General features: G+C 43.1%; 1 protein-coding gene and 1 long non-coding RNA gene across 3 annotated transcripts in view; one reads left to right on the plus strand and one right to left on the minus strand.

Annotated features, from left to right (window-relative positions):
* The window catches only part of CKAP2L (cytoskeleton associated protein 2 like), a 28,446-nt gene extending 26,203 nt beyond the window's left edge, over positions 1-2,243 (minus strand). The window contains exons 1-2 of the mRNA XM_005575283.5: positions 2,193-2,243; positions 116-182 (exon numbers count right to left, since the gene is read on the minus strand). Coding sequence (XP_005575340.3) covers positions 116-182; positions 2,193-2,229 — 104 coding nt within the window. The 5' untranslated portion in view covers positions 2,230-2,243. The remainder of the gene's footprint in view (positions 1-115; positions 183-2,192) is intronic.
* A 257-nt stretch (positions 2,244-2,500) lies between these two features.
* Positions 2,501-10,245, plus strand: part of LOC123568343 (uncharacterized) — an 85,197-nt gene continuing 77,452 nt past the window's right edge. Inside the window, exons 1-2 of one of the 2 annotated variants that reach the window (XR_006691595.2) lie at positions 2,501-3,017; positions 8,375-8,470. This is a non-coding gene — a long non-coding RNA (uncharacterized lncRNA). Of the gene's footprint in view, positions 3,018-3,234; positions 3,599-8,374; positions 8,471-10,245 lie in introns of those variants that run through there. The other variant, XR_012422048.1, reaches the window with a different exon arrangement.

Below are 10,245 nucleotides of genomic sequence, written 5' to 3' on the forward strand. Positions count from 1 at the left end.
ATCCCAATGCAGTCTGAGTAGACTCTAAGCAAAAGGGACATGTTTCAAAAAGGCTTTAAATTGCTAGTACAAAGAAGGCAACAAAACTTGCATAACTGTAGACAGATAAACTCACTTGGTGTTTTGGCTCCTCAGTTTTCCCTTGGCTGCAAGGTACTCCTGAAGTTTTCTCTGTCGCTCTTCTGCAACACAGGCAAGCAAACAAACGACATAACTTCAGTTCAAGATTTTAACCAGTTCATTAATATTCTAAAAGATGACACTTTTCTCTAGTGATTTTGGCTTTGCGACATAATGTTACAAAATCCCTAGTCCTATAAATTTGCCTTCAAGTTAATATCAACATCAACAATATCATTTATATGCCAGGCCTACACTAAGCTCTTTAAACTTACTACTTTTTTTTTTTTTTTTTTTTTTTTTTAGACAGGGTCTTCCTCTGTCACTGAGGCTGGAGTACAGTGGCACAACCACAGGTCACTGTTGCCTTGATCTCCCAGGTTCTAGCAATCCTCCCACCTCAGTCTCCTGAGTAGCTGGGAATACAGGTGTGTACCACCACGCTGGGTAATTTTAAAAATCTTTTTTTGTAAAGACAGGATCTCACTATATTGCCAGGGGTGGCGTCAAATTCCTGAGCTCAAGTGATCCTCCTGCTTTGGCCTCCCAAAGTGCTAGGATTACAGGCATGAGTCAAAGCACTCGGCCTAAATTTATATTATTTCTTTCAATCCACAAAACAATCCAATGAGTTTTTGCAATCTGAAATCCAGAGAGGGTAAATGTCACGCCCAAAGTTACCCAGCTAATATGTGGCAATTCCAGGACTTGAAAACAGGCTTATCTAACCCTGGAGCTCACAGCCACTGTTCACAGCTATAACAGTCTATGTTTTGAAGAACTTCTGTTACTGGCCCACCTGAGCTGGTGAGCCAGGCCTGGTCTGATGTCTTTTAACAGGGATGATGATTTTTACCCACAAACCCTTATATGGCTTCCTTTGTTGGTATTAAGGATAAAATATGCCAGGTCTGCTCATGGCAGACATCTATACTATGGTGACTTTCTACACAAGCCATTTGTGAGGGGATGACAAGTCAATGATTTCTGCCTTCAACAACTTTCAAACTAGCAGTGGAGATAAAATAAGCACAGCAATAATTACAGTATAAGGTAAAATCTAAGGGCCATAAGAGAGAAAAAGAAGTATGCGAGTTCAGAGGTGGGGCATAAATGAGGGGAGTAGGTGGTTGGAAAAAGGTTAAAATTAAAACAATGACGTGATGGAAGAAAAAAAGACGACAGGGGTGCCAAACGACTCTTAACCTCATCTCAACGGAGTTGCCCTGTTTTGCTGATGCTCACTGTATCCTTAGAGACAGTTTGCCAGGCAGTGTAGAGCGTAGGGGCTGACATAGGGGGTTGGGAGTCCCACCTCCGTGACTTCTAGCAAATTAGCAAACTTTGCTGCTGCTGAGCCTATAAGGCAGACAGAAATGCCCATCTTTAAAGCTTGTTATGTAAAGTGCCTAGGACCTCGTAGGCATCAACAGAAATAATGGAAGAAACAAAACAACGGTGCGTATCTTGGAGAACGTGGCATATGTGCAGGAGTATTTTGAAAGGTAGGAAAGGGCTCCAAGCACATCTAAGAGATTAGGGATCACAGAAGCCTTAGCCCTGGGTGCAGATTTAACCCATCAACTTCTAGCCACGGCAGGCTGAGAGGTGTGGAGTGAGAGCTCCACCCAAGGCAGGAGACCCGGGCTCAAGCCAGACCCCGCCTCCTGGCACAGAGGACCATACCCGGCTCTGCCTGGAGCCAAATGTGAATCAAAACAGCGCGCTGCTTCCCGCTGATGGTGAAGGCCCGACCAAGGGGCCTGTTTCTTTATCCAGAACGTTGCGACAATGACATGTCTTTGCAAGGCTGCTGCAGGGCTTTCTAGAAAGGTGCCCGTGAGGTATGTCGGCCTGCGCACAGCCTCCGCCGCCCCGGGCCCAGACGTCTACCTGGGGGCCGTGGCCGGGGGTCTCGTATGCGCTTCCGGGATGGAAAACGCCCGAGGGAAACTTAGGCAGGCGAGCGGACGGGCACCTTCCGCGGGAAGAACTCACTCGGTGGCCTCCTACTACCCTGGCCATGTTCCAACGCCCGAGAATAACGAGGACTCATTCGCGGTCATACTCACCTACAGCTGCAGCGGCGGTAGGCCCGGGCCCCACCATGACTCTTCAGTGACAGTTTTTCTTCAAACGCCGCGCCCGTAGCCAAGACCGGCGTGCCGCGCCTCCGCGCGTCCTCATTGGCTCCTGCGGGTTTGAAACTCGCTAGTCGTCATCACGGGAGGGCGGGACAACAGGCAATAGCCTCTTTGCGGTTGGCTCTGGCCTTGAGAGCCTGACTTGGGGCCCTTTGATTGGAAGAACGTGCAGTGCATCTCGGCATTGAGGGCGGCTTCCTCGGGGCGCGGCACCGCCCGCCTCTGAGTCCGCCTCTGAGTGGGCGTGGGGCCCTCCTAGGGATCTCAGCCAGGCTGGCGGTTAGTGGGGCGGTTACGTTGCATCCAGCTGGGGTTGGCGCTCCGGGAGTCCCTGAGCGGAGAGGCAGGGCGGTCTTCCCAGGCTGCTGGGATTCCTTCGTCTCAGAGTCTCAGACTCACAGGAAGCTATGAAAAAATAGTATTATAAAGAGGACATGTGGGTCTTATGCATCTAAAGGCTCCTAATTTTAGTACTGCAGGGTGGCTCCTTTAATTGAGGTAAAATATACATAACATCATATATACCATTTTAACCATTTTAAAGTGTTACATTTTCCAAAAATGTGCAGTTCAGTGGTATTAAGTACCCTCACATTGTGGGACAACCATCACTACTGTCCTTTCCAGAACTTTTTCGTCTTCCCCAACTGAAACCCTGTCCCCATCACTTACTCCGCCCTCCTCCCTCCTCCAGCCCCAGGCAATCACCGTTCTAGTTTCTGTCTCTGTGGATTTGACAACTGTAGGTGCCAGGTAAGTAGAATCATGCAGTATTTGTTCTGTGGCTGACTTGTTTCACTTAGCGTAAAGTTTTCAAGGTTCATGCATGTGTAGCATGTGTCGGAATTTCCTTTTAAGGGGGAATAGCATTCCGTTGTGTGGACATGCCACATTTTGCTTCTTGGTCCGTCCCTCTCCGGACGCCTGAGTTGCTTCCACTTTGTGGCTATTGTGAATAATGATATGAACATGAATGTACAAATAATTCTTTGAGACTCTCCTTTTCATTCTTTTGGGTGTATACCAAGAAGTGGTATTGGATCAAATGGCAATTCTATTTTAAATTTTTTGAGAAACTGCCTTACTCCTCTCAGGATGATCTCTTGTTCAAGGTATATTTTCGATTTCGCCTCATCAGCTGACTTATAAGGCCATAAGGCTAACGGAGAAAGGGACGGTGGATGGGAGGCCTAGTTGCCCTGAGTCCCTAGGCACACTTCATTCCCCTTGTTTTAATCCTAATTTTTTTTTTCTTTTGAAGTTTGTCCTGTTTCATCTATTCTCCAGTTTCTTGAAGAGGGCTGGAAAATGCTTTTGGCTCCTTGTGTGTCAAGGTGCGTCTTTCATGGATGCTGGAGAGGTGGTGGACAGAGGGGCAGTCGTACGTGGGTACCTGTTGGCCAGGTTCAGCTCACCAGTTGGGTGAGCTGCGGCCACGCAGCAGCCCTTCTCTTTAGCCCTAAATAGGGAGTTTGGAGGAGAGCCAGGGTTTCTGGATTCATGCATTTTGATATTTTCAATAGTGTATAAAATGTTTGAAATAGGAAACCCGATCATTGTTTCTGTTAATGACTGAGAAAGGGACTCTTTCACCGAGTTTCAGAAAAGTGAAGACGGTTCTGTTTTGGTCTTTGTAGAATGTAGGTGATTGAATGCATCTCAGTTTTAGAAGTCACCTTGCCTAATCTCCCACCCAGTGCTGGAGTATTCCACGGACTCCATGTAGGTACTGCACCTTTGCAGGCATACTGCTGGTGTTGGTGAGCTGCCTTACCTGTCCTGTTATTGGAGACCCCTGCTTATTAGGAAACTTAAAATGAACTCAAATGAGCTTCCTCGCTCATTGGTCCTAGTCCTTTGGAGTAACATAGGCCAGTTCTGCCTCCTTTTCTCCATCCTTTGGGTATTTGAAGGTCTATCTTGTAGGACACAAAATGTGGGAAAATAGCTAGGCAGGTTTAAAAATTCTCAACTCTACCAAGCATGGTGGTGACTCATGCCTGTAATCAATCCCAGCACTTTGTGAAGCTGAGGCAGGAGGATTGCTTGAGCCCAGGAGTTTGAGACCAGACTGGGCAACATAGCAAGACCCCATTTCTAAAAAAGAAAAATACAAAAATTAACCAGGCATGGTGGCACACACCTGAAGTCCCTTCTACTCAGGAGGCTGAGGTGGGAGGATCACTTGAGCCTAAAAGTTCAAGGCTGCAGTGAACTATGGTCATGCCACTGCACTCCAGCGTGGGAGGCAGAGCAAGACCCTGTCTCCAAATAAATAAATAAATAAATAAAATTCTCAACTCATTCATCAAAGTATCCACTGTAGCTCTCCATGATCCTGGTGTTTTTTATTTTTTATTTTATTTTTTATTTTTATATATTTTTTAGAGGAGTCTGGCTCCATTGCCTGGCTGGAGTGCAGTGGCATGATCTGAGCTCACTGCAGCCCCCACCTCTCTGGCTTAAGTGATCCTCCCACCTCAGCCACCCATCGGGGTAATTTTTGTATTTTTTGTAGAGATGGGGTTTTGCCATGTTGCCCCAGGCTGGTCTCGAACTCCTGGCTCAAGCAATCCACCTGCCTCCATCTCCTAAAGTGTTTGGATTACAGGTGTGAGCCACCACACCAGGACAATCCTGGTGGCTTTAAAGGTTTCCCATTGCTCTCAGGCTAATGACCTATAAGCACCTGGAGGGCTTGGGCTTTTACTCCCTCAGCCTTAGCCACCTCCCTTAGCCTTAGCCCACACTTCTCTCCCCTTGCTAACTGTCATCCAGACACATTGTTTTTCCCTTTCCATACTCCTCTCTGTTTGGGAATCCAAACTTTCTTTTTCATTTCTCTTAGTTAATTATTATTTTTACTCTAACAGCCTTACTGAGATATTCACGTGCCGTACAATTCTCCCACTTACAGCATACAATTCAATTTTCTAACATATTCATCACCCCCTGAAGAAACCCTATACTGATTAGCAGTCACTCCCCATTCTCCCCTTCTCTCAGCCTCTAGAAACCACGAATCTACTTTCCATCTCTATAGATTTGCCTTCTAGACATTTCATATATATTAAATTATGCAATTTGTGGTTTCTGATGGGCTTCTTTTGTTACCAATATATCATGGGTTTGGTCTAGGTCCTGCTGCTCACCGCACAGAAAGCCAATCACTGAGATGACAAGTATTACCAGGGAAGAAGGCTTTAAGTGGGTGCTGCAGCCCAGGAGATGGGAGCTCAATCTCAAATCCATCTCCCTAACCTAAAACCAGGGATTTAGATAGCAGGGAAGAAATGTAACAATGCATAAGAAAACAGGAACCAGGGAGGGGCAAGGAAGCAATCCTGATGAATGAAGGGTCCTAAGTCTCATTGCCTGGATGTGGTGATCTGGTGAGTTTCAGTTCTTTGATACTTTTTTTGAAAGGCCTGAAGGTCTTTTCCCCAGAAAGGAACTCAAACAAAACAAATATAAGCTTGAAGCTTTAAGACCAGAAGGATCAATTTCTATGTTTATGCGAAAGAATAGTCTATGGGACTACTGGGTCAGTTTCACTTTCGCTTAGTATACTGTTTTCAACGTTAATCCACATAGCATGTGTCAGTACTTCATTCCTTTTTATGACTGGGTATTCCATTGTGCAGATATACAGTATTTTATTTACCATTCATCAGTTGATGGACATCTAGGTTCTTTCCACTTTTTGGCTATTATGAATAATGCTGCTATGAACTTTCATGTATACGTTTTTGTGTAGACATATGTTTTCAATACTCATGGGTATATACCTAATGAGAGGAATTACTGTGTCATACGATAGTTCTATCTTTAACCATTTGGGGAACTGCCAGACTGTTTCCCAAAGCAGCTGCAGCATTTTACATTCCTACCAGCAGTGTATGAAAGTTCCAGTTTCTTCACATCCTCAACAACATTTGTTATTGTCCATCTTTTAAATTATAACCATCCTAGTGGGTGTGAAGCGGTGTCACATTGTGGTTTTTATTTGTATTTCCTTGATGACTAATGATGTTGAGCATCTTTTTATGTGTTTACTGGCCATTTGTATATCTCTCTTCAGAGTCTTTACCTATTTTTAAATTGGGCGAGTTATCTTCTTACTTTTTTTTTTTTTTAGATGGAGCTTCACTCTATTTCCCAGGCTGGAATGCAGTGGTGTGATCTCAGCTCACTGCAACTTCCACCTCCTGTGTTCAAGTGATTCTAGTGCCTCAGCCTCCCAAGTAGCTGGGATTACAGGCACCTGCCACCACGCCCAGCTAATTTTTTTTTTTTTTTTTTGTATTTTTAGTAGAGACGAGGTTTCACCATGTTGGCCAGGCTGGTCTCTTTGTTGACTCTTAATCATCCTTCAGTCTCAGACAAAACATCCCTTTCTCAAGGATTGTGATTAGCTTGCTTATGTGCTTATCTTTCTCCCTGCTAGTCTGTAAACTGAGGGTAGGCCACTATATTCATTGTTTTTGGCACCAAAGAGAAACTAAATTAATGTCTTTTGAATGAATAGGGCTTTCTCCTTTTAAAGATCCTTTCAATACAGTAACCACACTATGTATAAGTAGCCACAAGCCCATTCAATAATACTACTAGCTCTTATAGCCCATCTGTCTCTGCCTTGTCTACCACAATATCACTAGAGACTTTGCTAAATGCAATGGTAAAAATCAAAATACAGGCTGGGTATGGTGGTTCATGCTTGTAATCCCAGCACTTTGGGAAGCCAAGGTGGGAGGATTGCTTGAAGTCAGGCATTTGAGACCAGCCTGGGAAACAGAGAGAGACCCCATCTCTATAAACCACACCTCCCACCCTCCCAGAAAAGAAAATGAAGTCACCAAGGATGGCTGACTGACTGATCAAGTGACTTTACCTGATGGTTTGTAGAATATTTACCTTCACCCACGTGGGAGGATTGCTTGAGCCAATCCTCAGTGTGGATTCAGGAACTTGATTTAATTGGTATCCTGATCGTGGATTAGATTCTCAGGGATACCTTCACTAAGTAAAAACGATAATAGCTACTCTTAAGTAAAATAATGAATGCATCAAACACTCTAAATCCATGGTGCTGTGCTAAGCTCTTTCTGTATTTTATCTCATTTGATATTACAAACCTTTGATGTGTTAATCATTACTATCTCCATTTTTACAAGTAAGGAAACTGACATTGAGAGATTAAGAGACTAGCCCAAATCACAAAGTAAATGAGATTTGAATCCAGTCTTGATTCCAAATTCTACAGTATTCTAGATTCAAAGAGACTAAATGATAAGCTGGAGAGCCAATTTTACTTTATAACAGGGTTAGAATGGCAGAAGGGACCTGACATTCACACCTCTAACCAGTGCATCCTCTTCCTGAAGGCAAATATGCAGGAAATCTGTAATAAGAACTTCCTTTGGTGAAGGCCAGGTGCAGGGGCTCACAATTGTAATTCCAGTACTTTGGGAGGCCAAGGTGGGAGTTTGAGAACAGTCTGGGCAACATATTGAAACCCTGTCTCTACAGACAAAAACAAAAACACAGAACAACTTCAAGAAAACTCTTGATATGGATCAGAACAAGAGGAATTATCTATCTGATCCAAATGCTTAATGACTTTAAGCCACAATCCACTCACTGCCACAATAGAGATATACCTGCCAATGCCACTCAGGTAATCCCATCAAAAGTGGTAATGAGGTCTGCAGCATGAGTTGTTCTTAGTGATCCCAGGCTGAGACCTTGGGATTGCAGCATTTTATTATATGTATGTACAAAACATCTGTTGAATAATCTTCTAAATTGATGCAATACATTCATATCAAGAATACCTGTCCGTAATCTCCGTAAACCCTCTCCTTTCTGTTTTTAAAAGAAGTAACAGCGTTTCTCCTCACATGACAAAGAAGTGACTTCACCATCCATGAAATAGTGAATAGGAGCTCTGTGGAAGGAAATTAGCTCTACTTCTTGGTGGAGATGAGAAGGGAGAGTTCCTCTGAAAATCAAGGCTCTTGTCATGCGAGGAGCCAAAGTTGTTTTTTAGAATGTGGAGAGTTGAGAAGATAAGACAGGGAACATCCACTCATGTTTTTCTTATTCCATAGGCCTCTCAATTGGGCAAAGCACTCCAGACCTTTGGAAGAGTGACTCCAAAGGCAAGCACCTGCTTGGCAGGCCCCTCAGTTTCTACGCAAGTATAAGTGAGTATATAAAATGGGAGTACTTGTGCTGTTGAATACCTTATTTCCAAATGAGATTTGCTGGTGTCCCTGTGGCTGTGAGAAGGCCTCTGCTGAATTCATGCAGCTTGTGTGTTCTCATCTCTTCTCACCCTGGATTGACTTGCCCAAAGGGAAGCCATTATTAACACTATGATAAAACCACCCTTAATCTGGGACTCTCTTCATGCAGTGTTTCTTAACCAATGATAAACATGAGAGTTACTTTCGGAGCTTAACAAATTTAAGATGCTCAAGTTCTACCCAAACTGACTGAATCTCCAGAGGTGAGGCCCAGGGATGTATACTTTTGAGCCAGACCTCAGTTTACCCTCCAGAGCTTAGCCTCTTTGCTTATAAGGTTGCATGACACCCTTTGTTTGTCTGTCAGCCACTCTGATAAAAAAAAATTGGTAAGGGATAAGTTTTTGAGAAGGAGGAGCAAAGGTGTTCTTGGCCAGTGAGGGCCAATGACAGGGAAACGCAAACAATATATCCATAAAAAAGGTAAATTACTCTATAGAGCATTTAGGATAAATGAACATCTCATGCCTAGGGTTGAGAGAGGGTACAAAAAAAAAAAAAAAAAAAAAAAAAAAAAAAGACCAGAGCTCGATACACAAAGCAATAAATGGAATAAAGATTTTTTTCCTTGTAAATTAAAAAAGTCCCTTGTTACTGAGGTATAATTTATTTTATATATAGTTCAATGAGGTGTTGTAGGATAATACATTTTTTGTAAATTGTTATATTGTCATATAATCATACATTCATTTTTTAAAGTCAGAAATGTATATAACCATTAAACTTATAAATAAGTCATTCAGAGATACAGATACACGAGCATATTTTATATCCACCACAACAATTATTACTATCTCAACAATTCCATCACCCCCCAAATTTCAAGGGTAGGTGTTTTTAAATGTCAGAAGAGTCTCCTCAGTGGGAGGAAGGTTAGGGAAATATCTTTTGGCCTTTGGCTCTGTGCCTTGGGTTTAAAGGCAGGGATTTGGCTTTACTGTCATTGATTTGGAACCTGATATATAGGACCGTAAGAAAAGAAATAGACTCTAACAAGTTCTGTGCTAAGACTGTTGAGTCTCACCATGGTGACTCTTACTGTTTAGGCAATGATGGAGGTGGGGCAGACCATATGGATAGCTGGCCTGGGAGAATAACACTCCAAGGCCATTTCTACAATGATTCAATGTTTCACTGTTAATCAGAGACTGAGCAGCTATTATACTTTTTAAGATGTCTTGAATTTGTGTTGCTTGCTCAGTGTTTTGTATTTCCTTATTTCTTAAAATATATTAATATTAAAATCTTTAATATTCTTAAAACCAAAGGAGAGTAAGAAATCAAGTCTTACTTAGTCTTGCTTTAGCCAGACTTGGGGTAAGGAAACCCTAGGAAAGTCATGGCTGCTAGAAAGAACAGGGTGAGACAAATGAGACACCAGGTCTCTGTGGCGCTCTGTATCAGTTAAGCTAGATTTGACTGCACCTCATAGCAAACCCAGTAAAAATGGCTTAATACCAGTAGCATTTCTTGTTTTCTTAAAATCTGGAGGTAGGTTCTCGGTGTAACAATGTTGTCAGAGATGCTGGCTGTTTTTCTCCTTCCACTCTGCATTCTTCATTGTGTCGCTCTGACTTCCCAGTTGTTGCAAGTTGGAGACCACAGTTCCGAGCTTCACTTCCTCATAGAACGTGTCTCATTCAAGGAAGAAGGAAGATAAAGGACCATCTATA

The sequence above is a fragment of the Macaca fascicularis genome, chromosome 13, assembly GCF_037993035.2.
Source record: "Macaca fascicularis isolate 582-1 chromosome 13, T2T-MFA8v1.1".
In the NCBI taxonomy this organism is placed as follows: domain Eukaryota; kingdom Metazoa; phylum Chordata; class Mammalia; order Primates; family Cercopithecidae; genus Macaca; species Macaca fascicularis.